Source organism: Eucalyptus grandis, chromosome 3, assembly GCF_016545825.1.
Source record: "Eucalyptus grandis isolate ANBG69807.140 chromosome 3, ASM1654582v1, whole genome shotgun sequence".
Classification (NCBI taxonomy): Eukaryota; Viridiplantae; Streptophyta; class Magnoliopsida; order Myrtales; family Myrtaceae; genus Eucalyptus; species Eucalyptus grandis.
Genome location: NC_052614.1, coordinates 57,455,570 through 57,478,527, shown reverse-complemented (window position 1 = coordinate 57,478,527; position 22,958 = coordinate 57,455,570). Strand labels below are relative to the sequence as shown.

General features: G+C 38.7%; 1 protein-coding gene and 1 pseudogene across 1 annotated transcript; both read right to left on the bottom strand.

Moving 5' to 3' along the window:
* Positions 1-22,958, bottom strand: part of LOC120291997 — a 76,912-nt pseudogene that overhangs the window by 44,667 nt on the left and 9,287 nt on the right.
* Positions 4,220-5,614, bottom strand: LOC104437920 (solute carrier family 25 member 44). The gene has a single exon (XM_039310538.1). It carries the CDS (start codon positions 5,471-5,473, stop codon positions 4,397-4,399), a length of 1,077 nt encoding a protein of 358 aa, XP_039166472.1. The 5' UTR covers positions 5,474-5,614; the 3' UTR covers positions 4,220-4,396.

Here is a 22,958-nt window from a genome sequence, read left to right as displayed (position 1 = left end):
CAGTTCTTGTAATTTTAATTTACGGAAGATGTATTGTCTCCTCGTTCCAGCTTCTGCCTGGTGCAAAGTTTGTAGAATTTGGTGTGAGACGGTGCTTTGCTCATTATTTTTTAATGTGGGCATGATTCCGAGAGTCGGTCTACGTAAAGCAAACCCTTGAGGGAATCCAAAATTGCTATATTTGCTAGAACTAAGAATCGAGCTGTGTGAATCGTGTTTTTGTGCTCGACTCTACTAATGGTTTTAGCTGTATATCTTCTGTAGTAATTCCATTGCGCATCTGCATCCGTAAAGTACGTATTATGGTGGTTCTGGCAATTGCTAACGCAGCTGATTTCGGTCTTGCAATGATAACCAACCGTGGTTGGCGAACATCGTAGTTGCCGAGCACTTGGATGTCTGTGAACATATGAGACCTAGATCTCCATTCTTGAATTAAATCAACTTTAGAAAAGGTCAATCTATAAGTAGGCCCATCAAAGGGACTTGCGCACGAGACCTTAGAGCATGGCCACTGGGGATTCGGGCATGGGCATTGAGATCTTGGCTGAGCCTTGAGGGGCTCGGGCCTAATCCCCGTGCACCTGGGCATAAGTACTCCGGGGTCTTGGCTCAACCTCGAGGGACTTTGTCCCAGTCATTATGGACTTGCGCCCGATTACGATGGGCTTGGGGTGAACACTAGTGACTTGGGCGTGGGAGCCGCATAACTCCACCACGGGCTCCTGAGCTTAGTTTCAAGAGACTTGGGCTTGTTGTTGAGAAACTGGGCCCAGCCTTGAGAGACCCAAGCTTGGCTTTCATGAAGCCCAGCATAGGCACCAAGGCTTGGGTCTTAGCTCGAGGTACCTGGGCCCCCACCTTTATGGTCCTATGCTGGCCTTCAAGGACCTTGGCCTGATGCTAATGACTTGGGCGTGGGAAATGGGTACCCAGTCATAGGCTTGTGGGCCCTGGGTACCTCAGGTTCGACATCGAGACTCCGGCCCAATTTCTATGGACTTGGTCCCAACCATCAAGGAGGCAGACTTGGACCCGATGGACCCGACCCGAGTGCTAGTGATTGGGGCTGGGAGCCGAATACTCCAGCATGGCTCTTGGGACCCGGGCATGACCTCTATGAATTGGGCATGGACAAGCGGAGGACATTCCTTTCAAGTAAATGGGTCGAAGTTGGATTCTTTGCAAACCCATTAAAACTATTTAGGACTTTGTTTTATTAGACCCATTTTATCCTATATTTTTAATTTTAGGCAATTCATATTGCACTTAACCTAATAAGTATGAGTAAGAAAAAATATTGGTTCATAATCCATTTTGCCACCTCTATTCGGAGGATCATGCCCTAGCGGTGATAGTGCTTAAGGATTTGACATAGAGATATCATTAGCAGTTAAATGTTGTGGCCTCTCTGCGAGAGCCATATTAATATTACATAAGACTGGCCCGATCCTCAGAATGGATCCGTGCAAGTGTTTGCCTTTTTGATAATCTTTCTCATCAATTACTCATTTTCTTATGGCTCATCCATTACTCATTTTCTCTTAGAAGCGACCTCAAACCTTTTATGTAAGGGAGGGGGGGTTGTCTCTTATACACATTGCGACTTAAAACAATGATCAAACCTCTGTATCGATCCAATCCAAGGGTATCTGATTCTATAGAGTTGTTGGCTATTATATTCTTTATAGTTCCAATGAGATTCAATGATTATCATAATAGGCCAAGTTGTTGCTGGGAATGACAGATTTACTTTATTGCCGGGCCATTTGCTGAAAAGTGGGCCCCAAAATCTTATCCATTCCAAAAATTCCCTCACGACACTGACCAATGTATCCTCCATTCCATGCTTCACGCATATGCACATCAAATGTGCAAGGGACGTTGACTTGCAGATGACGGTTATACCATGCCATATCTGAACAATGAAGAAGGCCGTGCAAGCGGACAATGTCACTTAAAAAAATATGGGAACATTTCATAGTAAATCACTTCTATTATAAGTCATTAATCGTGGATGGAGTTTCCTAGAGAATCTTAAAAGCATCAATCTCATGTGGTTATACATTGTATCTAGATTTGTTTGTCGTGACTTTGTATACAAAATATCGTGGCAAAGAGCATATCATGAGCAATCAAAAGTGGGTAAAATAAATTTTGGCAACATAAAGTACACCAAATACTATGTGTTAACCCCTCCCAAGCATTGGTAACAATAAAAATTTATTTTGAGTATTGAAATAAGTAGAACGCAATAATCCGACACGTCACTGAATTACATCTTGTTATCTTGTCAATGTAAATTGAATATGGCTTAGCAGATGCCTTAAAGCACACCTAATTGTATTTATCAAGTAATTTTCATTCCTTTAAACATAAGGAGTACAGATAGTCTCCTTTTCCTTTAAATGAGGCTGTGTTGGACAGTTTGGATTGGGACTAGCTGGAAACCCAGATGCAAGTGGTCCTCAAGGTTTGTCTTGAGGTCACAAGAGAGTAAGCGGGAGATCAGATTCAGTAGTGGATGCAACTGTTTGAGATTGATGAGATTGAGAAAAGTGTTGAAATGGCCCACGGTTTGATGGTCCATAGAAAAGTCAATAATAAATGGTGAGGCCTGAATGGTCCATAGAATTTGGGAATCTTGGCAATTGGGATGGTGGCTGCCCCAGGTTTTGGGTCCCTTTTCTTCCCATTTTACAAATATTAAACCAATAAATAAATAAATAAATAAATAAATAAATAAAAGCATCATCATCTTCACTCGATCATTACAAAACTACAAAAAAGAGGCTTATTAAGAATTATTCTCGATTAAAATAGCAAATTCCATATTAAATGTAATTCATCGAACTCCTAAATAGACTATACTATAATGTACTCTGCATGCGAGAGATGAATAATCAGTAGAAAAAGATTGCAAATTCTTTGGTGTTGGAGTATGTTTCATTATGCATTTTGTTAAAGATAGGGATGAGAAATTTCATTAGCCATTCGTTGGTGTTGGACTATATTCTATTTCTAGGACAAATCCAAAATCAACGGTTTCGGAGATTTCAAAATTGAGAATCGGTTTTATAGATTAGGTTTAAAATATCTAATTTTAAACTTACTTATTTTGAAACCACCTATAATTTTTGCATTAATAAATTGAGGATTTTTGCTTCTTGGTGAGGCCAGTAAAATTGGAGGTGAATCCCACGTCTTTCATCTTTTGTCCGATTCAGGTGGCCCTAAGCTCTGCCAATCAGCCACTTGGTTTGATGATAACATTAAGAAGATATTTCCCATAACCTCGATTTAATTATATGATTTTTTTGTACGGCTTCTTTTTCGGTTCTTACGAGGACTTCTTTTTCCTTTTTTTGAGCAGAGTTCTTACGAGGACTTGAGTCGACACTTCTTTGGAGGTATTCAGAAACAATGGGAGTTCACGTGCATGCACCACTTTCCTCCAAAAACCCCAGCCCACCTCTCCCATAGTTTATTTAATTTAGTACAGCTTCTTTGGGTTTTCTAGAACAGGAAAATTGGGAAAATGGAACTTCTCATCGACAGCAGGTAGACTCTATTAGATCCCCATTACATGCATGTTAAGACAAACTCCTGAACATGATGAGCTTGAAACAAATACAATATTCGAGCATCAATATCTTGATGTTCATATGTAAGTGCTTAGTGTTTGCAGCATGCTGACAAACAACAAGCCGACGCTTATTTCGACAAAAATCGTCCCCGTCTTTCAGCAGGCGATAGGAGTCACCAAAACTCGGGGATGGTAGCTACTGGTACACGGAAAGGGTGTTGATTTGTTAACTTAAATCGCCTCTTCATTCAAGTTCTGTAAGTAGCTATGACTCTTCAGGTCTTAGAGGGTCCAACTTGGAGTTGATCTGTACATCTCAAGCTGTGCACAGAACAGATGCAACTTCTCATATCTGCAATAACAATAGCTCTCAAGGACAAAAGAATTGTTTCCCATTAGATGTAGATATACCTTAGAAATTTTATCATATATCATCATATGGAATAGATGGAACTAAACAAAATCAAGTTTAGCCCCTTGGTCTTTCCTACTTTGTATCTTCTTTTATTCAACCATCTGCCGTAAAAATGAACTTTTTAGCAGCATGACTCTCCATTTTAACAGGCATCGGTACTTTATTCAACTGCATTTGCATTGTTATAGATTATGAGTACTGAAAAGCTGGGGCAAACATAAGATAAAATCCCAATAGCTAATATTGATCGAATCATTGATTTACATTCGGCGAGCCCTCTTCTCTATGCCATTATGGGAACATCCATCTAAAAGGAAATCTGAGAATATCCATCTAAAAAGGAAAGAGAAGAGTTTATGCTATCTCATTTGTTCTGCTTCAATTTAATCCTTCAATCAAGAACCGAAGCATTCTTGGTTTTTAGCAGATAATCTCTTCAGGAACTCGTAGGTGGTGATCATGGTTGTTGCAGACAGGGCCATCGAAGCCCATCTTGGTCCCAACCCTCTGTAACAAGCACTAAACCCACCTTCCCTTACCAAACTCCTCACAGCCTGCATAGTAGTGAGTGCTCTTCTTCTGCCATTTTCTTCTACATCCAACACTTGCAATCTCGTCTTGATTGTGTCCAACGGCATGGTGATTATTGCAGAAACCCCACTTGCCATTGCTGCACTCAGACCCTGCACGGCCACCGTCGGCATTGACCTTGACTCAGCCCCAAAAGAAAGGCCATAAGAAGAGCAGTCTTTTCGGCTTCTTTCCCCACTTTTGCCAACAGAACCACCTCTAATGAGCCTATTGGCCACAGAATAAGAAGCCCACCAAACTGCATTTGAAGGTGCATATGTCAAAATTGAAATCCCAAATCCTCTGTATAGGCCTCTCAGACCATCAGCACATAGTATTTTCTTGAATGCATCAAGACCATTTTTGTACCTACAAGAACCAAAACCCCCTTGACCAATTAAGCTCCTTTTGCTAGTGAAGCCATTTTTTTGGCCTTGGACCATTAATCTCTGGCTCACCACATCGACTGGGGTCCACACGAGCTGAGCAGCCATGGCTGAGCTTACCCCTGCCGCGGCATTGGCAACGGCCAAGGCACTGGTGTCCGAGAGCCCTAGCTTCACAGTGGCTGAACCAACACTGCTTTTGGTGACCTCAAGGGCAGCCATGTAGAGGGCTCTCGCTGGGATTGTGCCCAGCAGGGACGTCCCAAACCCTCTGTAAAATCCTCTCAGGCCTTCATGCCTCATGATGGAGAACGACATCTTGAAGCAAGAGACCTGCGCGTGTGAGACTTGTTGCCTCGTCTTGAGCACCACAACTGGGTAGAGAGCAGCCGACACACCTGAGAAGAGACCTGCTCCAAGGAAGAAGAATCTCGATTTGTCAAGCATATGCCAATCCACATCTGCTGGGATTTGAATCTTTGGAGCTGAACCTTCCTCTGTTGCTCTCAAGCTCATCTCTTGAAGCAAATTCGTAAAAAAAATAAAAAAATGATTCCTCTGTTCTGCTTTAATTGTACAAACTCAAACGAATCTGAAGTCCAGACAACTGAACTGATCCCAATTCCACTTATGCGGATTGAGAATCGCTTTTGTTAAGCGGATGGAGATCTACCAGAAACTTATGCGAAGATGGAAAGAGATAAAAAAGGTTGATCTGAGGAGGGAGCGATGACAAACAATGGACAAAAATGATAGTAGTGTGGATAAGAGGAAGAGTTGCTCTAATTATTGGACCGAGGTATCGGAAGAGAAAAGAAGGATCACGAAGAGGACTTTCGGAAACGGACGAGGTTCACACATAGAAGGCGTTGAGAGATTTCCGATCTTTGATGGACAAACCTGATTTTAAAAGATGGTTTCTGACAAGAGACAAAAACCGTGGACCATGATGAACATGGTCTTTCATCCAACAGGCGACTAATTTCACGTGGGGACAAAAGGAACCTCACTTTTTCAATAGTACACAGAGTGAGACAGAAGGCAGACTCCAGAAAACTAGAAAGAGAGAGAGAGAGAGAGAGAGAGTTATATTTCCTCCCTCGAGAAATGGATTTAAGCCAGGTGTTAGTATCGATCGAAGCAGGGGACATGTGTCGGTCGGGCGGAAAACTTAGGCTGGGATTTGATGGGTTTGAGGTTCAGCCGCCCGCCCTGTGCAGGTCCAGTGTCGAGGCGGCACCGCTGATTTCCTCCGCAACCGTGGGCGACGGATCGCTTCGAGCAAATGGGTTTTGGTTAAAATAATAAAAATGGAAGGTGGGATCGATTGAGTTTTCTTTGTCCCTACATGAGCTGCTCTTATGGTGCCCCTTCAGTCAGCCAATGAAAACGTTCATAAATTACCTTCCTTTTATCCGAGAAAGTCAAGAAAATTTCACCGGTCCCGTCGCTTTCCTTATCAAGGTGGGCGCTGAAAGTGTTGTCGCGATTGATGAAAGGCAAGAACTGTCGTATTTTTCTATTTGAGTTTCTGTTTGTATAAAATAATGTGCCGTTTGATTAAATTGACATATATATATATATATATATATATAATTTTTCCTAAAAGAAAAAAAAAAATCCACTTTAAAAGCTAATGTTATGTGAGACGGCGGAAGTGTGAAACAAACGTAAACAACCGAGCGAGAAGTAAAACTAAAAATAAACTTGTTCTAAAGGACACATGTATTTTTGGTCTAAAAATATGTAGTGAGTTTCTCAAGAATAGGGAAACTCTTCAATATGCTCAGATCCCAGGGTGGTGCCACTTTGTTTGACTTAGTTCAAGCCTCAAAAGATTTCGCGCAAATAATGGGCATGGCTGTTGTGTCAATTCCCATAAATGAATACTTGATAGAAGAAAGAATTGTTTAGATTCATAGGAAAAGAAGTCGGACACTTCAACTTAATTGCGACTGCGAAAACATAAACGGACTTCGACAACGTTATTATTATTTTTTTTGATCAGTCAAAAGCATCAACTTGAATTCAACTTTTTGTGTCTGATTTTGGTCAATATAGAGGGAAGAGAAATGGCGGATATTACACCATTGGAACAAAACAATGGACATGTCGCAAAGCGTGTTAGTGAAGGAAGATCAAGATTGTACGGTTTCTTCCATATCTTCAACACGTTCAAGCCACCTAATTAAACTATCATTTGGAGCATTACAAGTCAAGAGAGCCGATCTCATACTCACTTGAACGGTTGCAAATGATAGAATATATCAATGCATGTGTCACACCCCGATCCACAAAAACAAGGGCATGACACGGCTATCCTTTCACCAAAGGATGTAGCCTCAACATAACCAAGATTCGGCTCGATATCAACATATATATATATAACAAAAATGGCATTTGGTTATAATATTAGAGTATTTCTATAATCCACCAAATTAAAACATATACCTTATGCAAAGACTAACTTGTAAACTTATAAACTATGCACAAGTTATACCAAAAAGTTTCCACCATAAAAGTCTTTCCCAAATGAATACTCACGCCTACCTGCGGCTTGCTGAAGAACCTGAAAAACAAGTAGATAAAAGGAGTGAACTACCACGGCTCAGTAAGTAATACATTTCTTCTAAGCGGATTGAGAAATCACTATGCATATTTAAAACACAATCCTAACTCACTTTAACATAATATATAATCATAACTCAAAAACAAAAGATACCAATGGTCCAGTCCACCGGCCAATCTCACAAAACATGCATCAATGGTTTATTCCATTGATTAATCTCATCATACCACACATCGATGGTCCATTCCATTGATCAAACTCAAACCACATCGTCAATGGTCTACTCCATTGATCAATTCATGCTCAAATGTCTAGCCATGATCATGCAACACTCCCGTGATAAGACGGCCAAGATTTCCTTTTGGTAAGGCCTCCACTTATTATTAACTGATGGCTCGGTCCATAAGGATATTTTAGACTAGTATGCACATACCCATACACCCCTCAGGGTTTATAGATATTGGGCACTAACAACCAATCATAATATATAGTAATTCAACATGGAAAGTCATATCATAACTCAAAATTTGATATATAAATATCAAATCATTCTTAAAAAAGTTTCAAGATTCTTTTATAAAGAATTTCACAAATCATTTTCAAACAACCATTCAAATAAAATTCGAAATATAATTCTTTTTAGACAACAAAATGGCAATAATAGCTCCATCTTGTTTTATGAAACAAAAGATGCTTTAAATATATAATCCACTATATTTCTCAAAACATGGGTTTAAAATATAAAAAGAAATAATGTCACTCACTTGGGAAAAGCCAAAAATCAGCTACGACATTTACTCGAACCAACGCATTCGAATCCCTAACAATTAACGGAAAAACAATATCAAAAAGCCGAGTAAAAAGGATATTCTTATAATGAGTCATCTATACTAAGCCTATTTGTTGATGAAATGACATTAAAGCTCGCATTTAGCGGAAACCCATTATTTTCTGCTAGGCGCGGTCCACGCACTAATTTCGTCGTGCTATAATTTCCTTCGCAAAAATCTGTTTCAAGTCGTCTTATAATCCTTAGAAAGCTCTTTTGCCATACTACAACAATCCCAACTTAGCTGCCCCAAAACAACATTGAAAACGACAAAAAATCAGACTCAAAGCTACTATTCGTTATAGTTCTAGAACGTACCCCCAACTTTAAAATTCCGTTCTGGATAAACCGCAAGCTCAAATTACGATCCGTAAGATGCTATAACTTCACAACATCCCAAAGTACTTTTCCATAAAAATTTGCAGCTCAACGACTCAAAAATTGGGCTTTGCCACACAAATATCCAAGAATCCGAATTCGAGCCCTAATTGCGATGATTGCTTCAAGTAGATGGTTAAAGGCTTCAATCTCTTACTGGCGTTGCAAAACAAACTTGAGTCGGCTTGATAAGGCGTCCAGATTGCGAGTGTGCCAAATTTTTTTTTTCTCTTTTTCCCTTTTTTTTCCTTTCTCTTCTTTCTCTTCTCTCCCCTGTTTCTCCATTTCCTTTGTTTTCGTTTATGTTGAAACCCTCCCTCTCTCCTCTCTTTAAAACAGCCGAAGCTTCCACTATTTTCCTTCAGCTTTTTTTGTTGCATTTTCAAACCCTTTTTGTCCTTTTTTTTACAATATATTACAGAATGAGACCACAAAGTATGAATTGCGTGTGAAAGGATGACCTGTTCATAACAACGCAAAAACTGACACACAAAAAACCTCGACAATGTCTGAGTTACATGAGGGGAAGCATGCAAAGACAAGTTTAAGGGCAGGACGAGTAAAACGGATGATGGTGTGAGTGAATAGCTTTTTTCCTGACTACCTCTTCGTATTGCCTCATCGACAGTCTCATGACAACAAGAACGAAGAGACTAAAATAGATTGGACATTAAACCCAGTTTCAAAATTATCCAAGAAAAATCAGTCAAACAGAGATTATTACTTCTTGCTTGAGGACTACCAGTTAAAAGTACTTTGGAACTAAGCGCATCCTTAAATTATTTTTTGTAAACTCTAAGACGTAAAATGTGGGGTTATTCCCGGCTGGGGAGGGGGTGGGGTGAAGAAAAATGTTCACCTAGCAAGATCAAGTTTCTTCAACCCATGCACGTGTGGAGGTTCAATTCTTCAATTGACGGGTACCTGTCGAATCAGAGCTTCTGGAGAGCATCTTTCCAATCGACAACTCTCCAAGCAATTGTCGGGCTCTCGTGCAGGGCTCAATACATGGCTGGTGAAATTTAAGAACTTGCCATCATACTCAAGACCATTGTGCACTGTCTGCTCTTCCCATTTTTGGTAAGCACACTGATCAAAAGATAATTTTGCGTATGTAGACTAGGACCAAGTTCAGGAAATTACTGATTACACCATTTCTACCATCTTGATGGCCCTTTCAAACTTTCCGCATTGCTTCTTTGCCCGACAACACTATTGACCTCCAAAGTTGATCTACTCCAGGACACTATGATGTGATCAGAAACACTGCAGCAAACAAGAAACGGATCTGATAGAGAAATCAGGGGCTAAACAGAAATATGTTGGAAACGGGGTTGGACGATTGAACCCAGCAGTACATTCTACACACGCTTGGAGAGCGACAAGAAACAAGCCAAGTGACAAAGCCTGCCGGGAACCACCCAAAATCAGAATTCAACCTCCTCCTTTCCGTGAGGAAAAAGCGTGGGAAATCGAAGAGGAGCGAGAAAGGTAAAAAAACACCCGGTAACCTGGATGACCCAGTAACTCATGGGAAAAAAACGAAGAGACGTAAATTGCTGTTTTTGACATCTTCTCCAAGATCAGCGCACTCTCAAGTAGAAACTAGATGAGCTCAATGACATATCCCCGTATCTTTACATTGCTTAAGCTTATTGCTCGAGGCACTAGTTTTCGCCATCGAAGTCACATGCATGCATCCGGCCGGCTTCAGCGTGCTGAAATTTGAATGCAAGCCGTTCTTTCATCTCCAGCACTTGCGATGGATTGAATGGAAATTCATATGTAAATATGTGTTGGTGTTTTGCGGAAGCGTGTGTGTGTGCAAGTGTTATGTGTGAATAATAAAAGGACTACAATGGCAAAGGAAGAATTGATAAAAAGGAAGCTTTTATTTTGAAAGGTTTTATTACAAAAGGAGGAAGGAGTGTGTGTGGTTTTCACGGCTACAAGGAACAACAAACATCCAACTCCTATTTATAGGCGTGCGCACCGCCTTCCTCCACCGACTTTGAGTACAAGAAAGAATATAAAATTCAGCTTGTTGCGGCTCCTTCAGGGTCTTCTCGTTGCTTCTCCCTTTTTCTCCATTTTTCTATTCTTAGCCACTCTTCTTGACTTTTCAACCAACTTCCAGCTGGCTTTCTTTCTTCATACATGTACTTGCCGCCCACGTACACCAGAAATTTCTTCAGCATTGTAGAGTCTTCTAGGCTTGTCTTTTGCTGGTTTGTTTTGGCCAGCTTTTTCTCTAGTGTAATCTAGAATTTTCTGAAAAATGGATCACTTTTTTTCAACAATATGCGATGAGGTCCAAGATGAGCACAACTAGCGAGGATCTCCTGACGATAAGAATTCCTGTATTAGGTGGAAATCTCAGGGAGGTGTCGCTCTGCTTAGAAGCAATCGAAGCCTTTAAGATGGAGCTCCCAGAATACAAAGAATACGAATTCAAGGAAAGTACGTGGAGGAGTGTGAAAGAAGCAACTCGGACTACGACTTAATAAAATTGAGTGAGAAAAGTTCTGTTCAAATTTTGAACTGAATTGAGACAGCCTGATCAAGTTGAAACTATCTATTTGGTCCAGAAATCAAATCCCATTTGGTTTGACTTTGATCAAATCTGACGTTGTTCCTGTTAGGTTTCCAGAAAACAATGTGGAAGTGCTTATTTTGTAAAATCTCATATTAGAGCACCGCTTATTATTGTGGAATTGTGCGGAGGAAGTGCGTGGTACACCGGTCAATGCTCGATGGACATGTTACTATGGAAAGTCTCCTTGGAAGCCTGTGTCTGGAGGGGATGAAGTAAATACATAGTTGGACTGATTTGATGCAATTCATAGTATAAGGGTATAAGGGGTCGACTCCTAATTACCTTAAGTAAAGATACAAAGTTGGATACTCATGTTATCTATAAAGGAAAAAGAACTCACACGTCAAATAAGGGACATCATGATCTTGTTAATTTGCAAGAAGAGAACATATAATAACGATTTTAGGGTAGACATCAAGAAAAGATTTGAACTTGGAGGACTGCACAACTCAATATTTTATGGTATAAAGTAGCTTCGGATTGTACTGATATTGATGTTGATAGTAATCATTAAGAATGTTGAACTGCATTGACTTCCTTTCAAGATAAAGAAATGGGTAGCTAAACCTGAAAAATGAAAGAACAAAGATGGTAGCCTCTGAAATGAAAAACCAAGAGAGAAACAGCAGCGGCAAGAGCAAAGGTTACTCATGAACAGATTGTCACTGGTGTCAATGGATTGTTTAAGTAAATCTATAATGCAAAAATTTTAGCCGAACTATTTGCAAGAGCTGGGAATATGAAAAGAAAAGCCGTCAAGAGAGACATACTTCGAAAAAAAACGGCACATCCACCATCAAAATATTCATAAAGCTGCCTGTACAGAGTCGTGGATGTTGCGAATTCATAGATCTGTGGCAAAGGGGCGAATTCCTCATAAAGGCCAACTACTTTTGTAAAGTCTACCAAATGTGAGATATGCCTGGCATAGAAACATCAAGGGTTGTCCAAAAGAAAGGGTGAACACAATTCCAATACCAGTATCTAACCCAGGTGAATTACTGCACGTGTTGAGGCCCTTGGGAAACTTAACAACTTCTGTGAAAACTCTAGCAGCGCATCCGATGTACGATAATCCTTTGATGGACGACCAATGTCACTGGAGAACGTTTACTTGCTACCAGTTCGCTGCAGAGTCTTCTTGGTAGAAATCTCCATTTTCTCCAAGATCTGTGCATTCTTGAGCAGAAATTCAATGAGCTCAATGACATCAGGCTCCAGTACATAACCATATATCTTAACATGCTTAAGCTGGTCCTCCAGACAAGGAAATGTGCTGTCCACTGAACACCAGTAACTAAAGCCATTGAACTCAAATACAAGCTTACACCCTGCTTGGGCAAGCTAGAAAATTAAAGTGACTTTTCAATCTCCATTAATTCCAAGTTCTAATATGGCAACAAAATGTTACAGTTCAAGCATTTATACCTCGGATTCATCTTCACCTCTTCCAGGATAAACATAGATAGCGAGTCTCTAAAGAAAATGAGAGTTCCTCAACAAGCTAGAGATGCCAGGGAGGTACCACTTATTCAGATGCAGTTGAAGTGTCACATACTTCCGAAAGATGGGCATCGCTGATTTGTCAGTTCCCATTTAGTTAATACCTGGTTTAAAAAGAATTACTTGGACCTACTTTGAATGAAAATTACCATCGGACAAACATTGTGGGCACTCGAGAGCATGTGCATGTATGGACTGACTGAAATGAAATTATATGATACCATTCAATTCAGAGTCATGTCAGGAAATTTATAATTAGCTATTGTAGAATATTTAGAAAGGCAAATCACAAGAACATGTACATGCACATTTAAAATGGTAACACATGTCACGTAAAAAGTAAAAACAGTATCGTCCACAAAATGCCACAAAGCAAACAAAGACACAAGGAAGACAGACTCCTAACAAACTGTAGTTTTCCTTTACATGAATAGGTTATGGATGATAGTTTACAATTGCTCAAAGTTCAAAGGCCAACAGATGCAAGGAAGGCCACCTTATAAAAGTTTAGGTGCGCATAAATAAAAGAACCCAGCCTAAGTAAATAATATTTTCTTTTACTCTTCATCTAGGACATTACCTGATGAACTGAAGCATAAAAAAACAACAGAACAAAGAAGCCAAAGCAGAGAAACGGCGCAGCCACTGTCCATTTCAAGTAAGACCCATCCAAAATCAGTTCACCCAACTTCTATTCTACAAATTTTAAAACAGTTGAAATGTGAGAATATCCAATCAAAAAATAGTTATACTCCTCACCTGAAGGATCGGAACGTAAATCATTCAAAAGTACCTCAAAGCAAGACAAAATAGGTCAGAGCAAAAGCACAGAAACCATGCTAGTACGCACAAATTGCGTAGCATAAAATAAGGACTGCGGCTGAGCTTTTCCAGAAGCAGTCTGAACTCACAATATTTCCCGTAAGGATATATAAAATAATCACTGAAGATGAGGGACGTATCAACCACTGATGACATATTAGTCGCCTTGAAATAATTTAGACACATAGCAATATCCAGAATCCTCACATTAGGACAAACTAGCTCCAGATCCCCATACTGATCAAATGGTTAAATGTTTGATATCTGATCGTGTAAGATCAAGCTTTTCAAGACTGCTGCATTCCTTTAAATTTAAAACTTGAATGGATGGGCCACGATAGAATTCAGGCTCATGGAGGCCATGACAAACTTCAATAGACAATTCTTTCAGCAACGGGCTACTGGATAGTATGTCAACCAACTTCCTGTCAGTTAAGTGAATATCCTTCATAGAAAATTTTCTAAGCAACCTCAGTTGGACCCGTCCCGCCACCGGTCTGATCACACAGGAAGCCAGCTTCAGCTCTACTAAGTTTGCTACACCTAAGGACAACGCTGGGCAGCACGTAAAGATTAAGTGGGAAGTAAAGACAATGTCGGAACTCCCAAGCACACCGTAAGAAGTCCAAATCGAGGAACTTAACTTTTCTCCTTGCTGCAAAACGAATCCACGTATCCAGTTTGTTCCACGTTCTTCTTCTCTCTCGAGTTGCAGAGTCCTCATATTCAGGATCATAGGGGTGCGCCTTAGATGCACAGTTTAAATTAAGACAGAACGAATCGATCGTGGGGCTCTCGTGCAGAGTCAACACGTGATTGCTAAAATTCGGGAATTTGTCGTCCGCTTCAAAAGCAGTCTCCAACTTTTTGCAGTCGTGGTAAGGACAGTGATAGAAAGACAAGCGGCGGGTAGAAGTCCAGAGATGGCGGAACCCCGGCACCATCACTGTCCTGACGGCGTCTCTCGTGGACAGGAAGGACAGAATATGGAAGAGCACCGAGTCCGGCAGATTGCTAATCGCATCGCGTCCGTCATCTCTGTCCATCTTCCTGAACGTTTCAACTCGCTTCGGCGTTGACCACCGAAACCCTAGCCGTCTTCCGAGCTCTTCTGTATTTGAAGAAGGAGAAAGTGGATCAACTTTTTGTAGAGATAAATAACTATTCTGTTCTTAAAGAATAATTTCTTATTGAAAATAATTTTTTATTTTCTTTCCAAAATAAATTCTAAGCATATAAAATGTTTGGTAACTATTCAAAATTTTTATTCCCGGAATAGAATTACGTTTGACATCATCCTCAAAATTTGTAATCCAAGCTATTTTCTTCTATTTTTTTCTTATTTTCTTTTCTTTTCTTTTTCTTCTTCTTCTGCCAATCACCGGCCTTGGGATGACCAGCAACCGGCCAGGTGAGGGGGTCGGTAACCTCGTCGAAGGGTTGCCAGCCCTTGGTGAGGCCGCGCCTTGTTGGCTAAGCCTCGACTTCACCTAGCTACCGATAGGGCTCAACCTTGCCGGGCCACCGCAAGGTCGGCCTCGTTGACCTTGGCGAGGCTGCAACTACAAAAAAACAACTTCTCCACAAACCTCCTTCGTGCAAGTGTTAAAGTCAAGTCCAACTCAAAGGCCAACGAGCACAAGCACCTTAAACTAATGCGGACCCGACCCTTTGAATCTACATTCCAAGGATTGGATTTGACTTGCGGATATCCCCAATTACATAATCTATCTGCTCATCTTATTTACTTATTAAAAAAGAGTATTACTGATCTCATCGAGCCTGTGAAATAGAATAGAGAAAAGGCAGTCTTTCACCTCGTTGTTCTGGTAAAGCAAGCAAAACAAGCAACCGATGAGCGCAGTGCCAACTTAGAAAGCCCCAATCCATCGAGGGAGAAATGCATGCTCTTGCAACCATAAGGGGCCGGGCGAGTGTCAAATCTTGGTCTAATCTCTTCGATAGCCCAGCACCTCCTGAGTCTATTATTAGCTTGAGCTGTGGAACTTATTCTCATTTCTCAGCCACATTCCAAAGCTTTCCCTAGCAGCTTGTAGTTTGCCTACTCCTACTCAATTTCCTTAATCCCTTGCTTCGGGGCTAGGCTCTCGTTTTAGACTTTGACTTCTCCCTTTGTCACGAGCTGGATTTGAACCAAGGCTTTCGGATGCAAAAAAGGACATTTTCCGATTTCAACCTAAGATTGATCGTGACTTTGAAAAAGAAAGAAGAGAAGTCTAGACCTTGCGGTGGTCGGCGAGGGCGAGCCCCGCCGGTGGCTGGGGGAGCTTGGCCTTGCCATATTTGGGCGAGGTCGAGCCTTGCCCAGCCTAGCCTAGCTAGGGCTCGGTCGAGTCTTGCTCAGCCAAGGAAGGATCGCCGATGGTTGAGGGAGGCTTGAGCGAGGCCAAGCCTCATCGATGGCTGGGTGAGCTTCAACACCAACGGTGGTGGATAGCGTGCGCGGCGGCCGATGGTTGTGGCAGTGAAAGAAGAAGAGAAAAGGAAGAAAAACAAGAAGGAAATAAAAAGAGAAAAGAAAAGAAAAAATCTTGGTTGACTGATTCTAGAATTGTTCCTAGAAATAAAGAATCTTTTTTTTTTTTTTAATTTCTCAATTCCACTCCAAATATATTCTTGAGAACAAATTTATTCTTGAAAACAAAAATTTTACCAAATAATTTTCTATTACAAATCTACTCTTGGAAACAAAAGAACAAAATCAAACACTATTTGGCCGGTTGCCAAACGCGCCCATAAAGATTGAAAGTAGATTTGTGGCGGAGTTGCCAAGCTAAAAAGTAGAAAGCCCGTGGGCCCTATATCATGTTGTGGATGATTGCAAGATGCTACTGGCCAATCCGAAGTCCGCTAATTCAAACTAGGTTGAAAGGCCGGAAAATTCTCTTCCTCGGGAGATCACAAAGACCCACTGAGGCCTCTTTGGAATATCCTTTCTTCAGAAAGTGTGTTTGGTTTAGCATTCTTAAGGAGCTTTTATATTGGATCATTTGGCTATTATTTTTAAGGAGCTTTTAAGTGAAAGCTAATATTGAAAAGGTTGAAAACCCATTGGCATTGGGCTTTTAGTATTTGACTAAATATTGAAACTCATTTTTTCTTTCAAAATTACTCTCAAGAATTCTTGAAAATTTTGATTTTGTCCCATGTTATTATTTTTTTTTTATATTTAAAAAGGACCAAACCTTTTGCTGAATCAATGGAGGGCTATGGCCGTCAGTGAGCTAGATCTAGCCACGGCTGCCGTTGGTCGATGTCACCCATTGCATGACCTTGGCGAGGGTCGCATGGAGGTCGCATGATCTCAAGTGGCACGTGACCTAGGCCGTCAGTCGAGTGATCTTCGCAAGACCTAAGCAGTGGTCACCTAAGTTGCGCGTGGCCTGGTCACATGACCCTTGCCGAGGGTCGCTTGAGGTCAAGGGACCTTCGGCAGCCACTGTCACCAAATCCAGCTCACTAACGATCATTCGACAAAAGCTTTGGTAATTTTTTTTAATTATACATATTTGATTTGTTTAGCATTATTATCAAATTTTATGTTTAAAAAGTTGCGTACAAATAAAAATTAAAAAAAACTAATATGAATCACCCAAAGGCTTTTCAAATATGTTTTCTATCAAATAACATTTCTCTCAAAATTGTTTCTTGAAGCGTAATTCATCAAATGGTCTTTGCATTTACCCAAAGTCCTTTAGGTTGAATTGCTTTGTATTTTCCTAAACGGCTTTTCAAAATACTAACCATACGCACTTGAGTAGGATCAAGAAAAAAAGGGAGGGAGAGAGAGAGAAAGAGAGATATCCAATTTTTGATTTCGATTCCTAAATGCCCGTTGGTTGGCCACGCTTTGCCAATTCCTTTTCATTGTCGTTTCTATGCTTGGCGAATGGATCTGGGCTTAAGGGGGGCCTGGCTGCAAGAGAGGCCCATCAATTGGATGTTAAACTTTTTTGGGAAGAAGATATGGGTTTCAGAGAAGTATACCACGAGCTGTGAGCCCATTTATGAAACTTTCCATTATAGACCAAACTTTTGAAAAAATAAAGTATTCACAGAGAAAAACCATACGCTAGAGTTAAAAAAGAAAAACATCGGAAAAAGAGAAGCCAATATTGGTCATGATCCCTCTTTCTTACTTGTAGTTTTGAAGATGATTATCAAATAAACATAGAATCTGTAATCAATTGACTAGAAAAGTAGATAAAATTTTGAAAAATCACAGTTTTTGATGTTTTTCATGGAACGGATCTAATGCAGATGTGAAAATAAAATTACCAAAATGAACTCCTGCTTCTATCATCTCTTCCAAATTGGTATTCTAATACGTTCATCTTAATAGAAAAGTTCTTACTCAAAGAATTTGGTAACTGTGAAGTTCGAGGCAAAAATACAAGAATTAGACAATCCAAGGAGCATATCTAAGGCGATCTTATGTTGTTGAAAAGCAGTGTCCCGAATTGTTTGAACTACAAAAAAAATTCATAGTGTAAATTTCACGATTTTGTGCTCAATTTGTAATTCAAGCTGTCGCAACTAACCTCTTCCAATGAGGGTGAAATTAGGTTTAAGATACTTGCTCATGAGATGAATCGAATGGTCCATACAAATGATGATCACGAATGGACCATTCAATTGTTAACACTGCAAATGATTCATTGATCATAAACATGGATTCTCCCAAATCCATATCTCATGCGACGTTGGATGTTCTTTTTTTGATCAATTAATCCTATATAGATTTTGACTCAGGAGCCACTACTAATCTTTTGTGGTTGGCTAGAAATCTAATAAGATAGGGGAGGATATCTTACTATTTATGCAACTAGAGATTATAAATTCGAGAACTTGATTACACTAATCTTAAAACCGATGTCCTTCTAGTGCCTAACTAGATTGAATGCTAACTAACGCCATGGTAATCTATTAGAGGATTCTAGGTTTCATCCAACCATTTTAAAACAAAGAAAATAACATCCAAGGTATTAAAGAAGCACTACCAAGTATAATCGCAAAGAAAACACATAAATATCCTAAATGGTCTCTAAAAAAGAGAAAACAATTCAAAACAAAGAACCCTATTATAAAGTCCTTTTTCAATTTAACAATTTTCCCATTTTCATAGTTTTCGTATTTTTCTGGAATTTTTTATGAGTTTTTATGAATTTTCAGAATTTTTAAATATTTTAAATATTTCTAATGATTTTTTGAATTTTCCGAAATTTTTTACGATTTTTTGAATTTTCTAAAATTGTATGAATATTCTAGCTTTTTAGATTTTTTTAAATTTTTATGATTTTTATGATTTATCTGAATTTTCTAAATTTTAATTTTCTAATTAAGTAAATTTATATAATGATTTTTTTTTTATAATTTTTCTGATTTTTTAATGATTTGTTTGATCTATATATTTTTACTAATTTTAAAATATTTTATTAATTTTTTGGGATTTTCTGAGTTTTTAAATTTTTTTTTAAAATTTCCGAATTTTTTAATATTTTCAATGTTTTTGAAATTTATATGATTTTTACAATTTTTGAAAATTTTAATATTTTTATTATTATTATATTTAGGCAATGGGTTCAGACCGAGTTTAGTTGATCCGACTCATTGTCTCGACCCGTCTATCCGGATCCGACCCGCTTTGGATTATAAAAGGATTTTTTTAATGTGTTTTTAGATTTTTTGGAATTTTTATTGATTTTCCTTTTTTAAATTCTTTTTATTCCTTTTGTCTTCTTCCCTATTTTGTCTTCTTCTCCTGCACCTTCATCCTTCTTCACGGACCAAAACGTCCTCCACCGCCTGCAAATTCATCTTCACCGAACCAGGGGACCTCAACCAAACCTTAGGCTGCTACCAAGCCCTTGTTGGCCGTCAAAGTGGCTTTCCAGGATCGGCGTACCTAGAAAACCGAACATGTAGGAGGAGAATACAAAGATTTGTGTACCTTATTTGGAATCCATTTTTCTTTATGCAGAATGACGATGATTCAATAGTAATCCGAGCTTTTAACGTCGAAGATCTTCTCCTCTATTACCCTCGATTCCTGGCTCGATGAGACCGCCACTCACAGCTTGCCTTATGTGAGTTGAGAGAGAATTTTAGAAGAGTTAGGCTGAGGAGGGTGACCTTAGCGCTATTTATAGAGTTTTGACGGGCTCTCATCATGGGGCTGGCCCAACTCGGCCCACACAATGCTAGGCCCATATTTGACCATTAAAAAAACCTTATGCCTTACCTTATTAGACCAACGCCGTAAAATGGGAATTACAATCTCAATTAATGTAGCCCATATAAAGAAAACTCTTACATTCTCCAACTTGGGCTATATTAATTGAGACTGTACTTTATGTGTGCACCTTTATGTTTGTTTAGTGGCAATTCTTAATAGTCAATCCTATCCCATAAAATCTCCAACACCAAATCATGGTGGCAACTGCATGTATTCATATATAACCTTCCATGGTCACAAATATTTTCAACTTTATTGATATGAATTTAATATGGTTGTGTGGCAAACGGATAACATCTCATAAAGAGTTTTACCTTATGTGTTATCTCCCTTGTCGGTCACTATTCTCTTACCTTAAATGTCACAGAAAACCGAATGTGCCACTAGAGAATATCCTTATGGTTCTAATAAACCCACATATGTCTTATCTTTATGGTTAATATTTCTTTATGTGTAATCAAGACATATGTTCAAGGCTGATAACTAGATGCCCCCAGCCTTCACTTAAGGCTTACACAATACCTTGAGATTTTCATTACATATAATCAATTTAATATGGTGACCACACATTTATGAACACTTTATTGAATGTGCAATATATATAAACTTTATTAGAGCAAAATAAAAAACAGCTCCCACTAAATAACAGCATCCAATGATGCTCCTTAGCCCATGTCACGACATGTTGTTCAAGTACACAAAGGCGAAAAACGTTAATTAGTGGGTCTAGAACCACATCATCTGTGGAAATATGCTTTACTGTAGTGCCACCATTCTGTATTATTTCTTTATGGTCATAAACCTGACGGTCATAAATCTAGACCTCTCGAGACTGTTATTGTTGTTGACAAACAACACTAAAGAGTTATTGTCTCGATACATCCGTATGGGTTTATTCATAATATCAAATATAGTCAACTCTTTAATGAGGTTCCAAAGTCAAATATCTTGAGTAGCACCTAAAAGGTATGTTATAAACTCTATTTATATGATAGAGGATAACATAAGTTTCTGTTTAACACTGCACCTTCTACTAATATAAAGATATATTATGTTATCAAATTCTTGTTATCCTTATAGCTAGTAAAATTTGCATTCGAATATTCTACTAGCTCTGGATCCTGAACAGATTTGTCAATATATAGTTTTCTTGTCCTTTTCAGAATCTCAAAACCTCATAGGCAGCAATCCAGTGATAATGTCCTAGACTTGACCGATATCTGTCTAAAAATCTCGCCACAAAAGCAATATGTAGTCTAGTGCAGATTTAAACATGTATGACACTTCTAAGTGTATTGACATAAAGTGTATCATTCATTTGGATTTTCCTAAAATTTGAACAAGGACAATGTTAGATATTCAATTTGTCAGCCTTAACAACAACAGCAACTCCTGGCTTATTGAATATTTTCAAAATACAATCAACATATGCAATCTAAATTAAATCTAACATATGCCAAAAATGATCTCTATAGATTTCAACGCTAAGGACAAAAGGTACTTGACTAGGGTTTTTCAAGTCAAAATTTCTCGACAATATTTATATTATCCTATGTAGTAGTCCAATATTATTACCACAAGCAAGTTATTACTTACATGGAATCTGAGAAAACTAAATTTTCTCCCACCGATATTACAATATATACACTGATGTACTCTATTCTCATCAAAACTGAATGAAGTGATAACATTATAAAACTCCAAGCATTGTCTGATCTACAGATTTCTCTTAGGGCCATGCATAAGGGTTTTCAATTTACATACAAGCTTACCTGAATCATCTGCTGCAAAACCTTTGGGTTATATCACATAAACTTCTTTATTAAGGTATTCATTGAGAAACATAATTAGAATTATCTATCTAATGTAATTTCATAAAAATGAGCCAGTAATACCATATTCACTATGAAATAGTCTTTAGAAAAAACTAAACTTCTCTCTGAGTGAAAACTTTATATTAGTAATTTGAATTTAAAATTCTCAATGTTTCATTTTACCAAAAAAAAAAAAAAATTCTCAATGTTTCCCTCTAAATTTCTTTTAGTCTCATACACCCATTTGCAGTGGATGAGCTTGTGACTTTCAACCAATTCAATAGGCTCCCAAACACTATCACATTTATAAATTGCATCTCCTCTTTTTATTATGTCTAACCATAGATCAGACTAAGGACAAGAAATAGTAGTTGCACATACAAGTCAGTAGTTCAATTACATAGTAGATTTCGTAATTATGCTCTTACAAATAGACTATATAGTATGGTGATATAACTGAACATCGCTCGGTAACAGATCTCTTGAGTGGAGCTACTATCATTTTATCTAGCACTTGAGAGGCTTGAAAAACTTCATCAGGAATCATATCAATAACAATATCCTGAACCTCACAAGCTTAATATATAGAGTAAAAGGCTCTACAATTATTTGTATAGGGAAAGACAAAACCAAAGACACAATGGTCACCACCATACCATTATCTTTAATAGTCTAAGAGTAACTATCCTCTACATTTTCGTCGAACTCTAGATACTTTACTGTTTGTGATTCTATAATTCTTATACCTTTATTGGGATGATAAAACCTGATATCCCTTCAAATGATATGAGTATAATATCGAGTGGTTCTAGATTCCAACTTATTTAATGTTGGATTATATAACCAAACTTTTGCAGGACGCTCCAAACCTTAAGATGATTCGAGTCAAGTTTACGTCCGATCCAAAACTTAAAAAAAGAGTGAATGGAATACATTTGGTAGTTATACGGTTTAATGCATATTATGCTGTTTTGCTCCATAGAAAACCTGATAAATTAGTCCAAGTAATCATACTCACTATCATGTTCATCATGGTGGAATTATACCTTTTAGCCACACCAATTTATTCCAAGATTTTCAGATATAGTAAACTAAGTTACCATCCCAGAATCTTTCTAAGTATTTGACAAATGACCCTTTAAGCTATCCAGCATTGCCATAGTCAAAACACTCACCGCCACGATCATATCTGACAATTTTTAAGACTCATCCCAACTGTTCCTTAACCTTAATA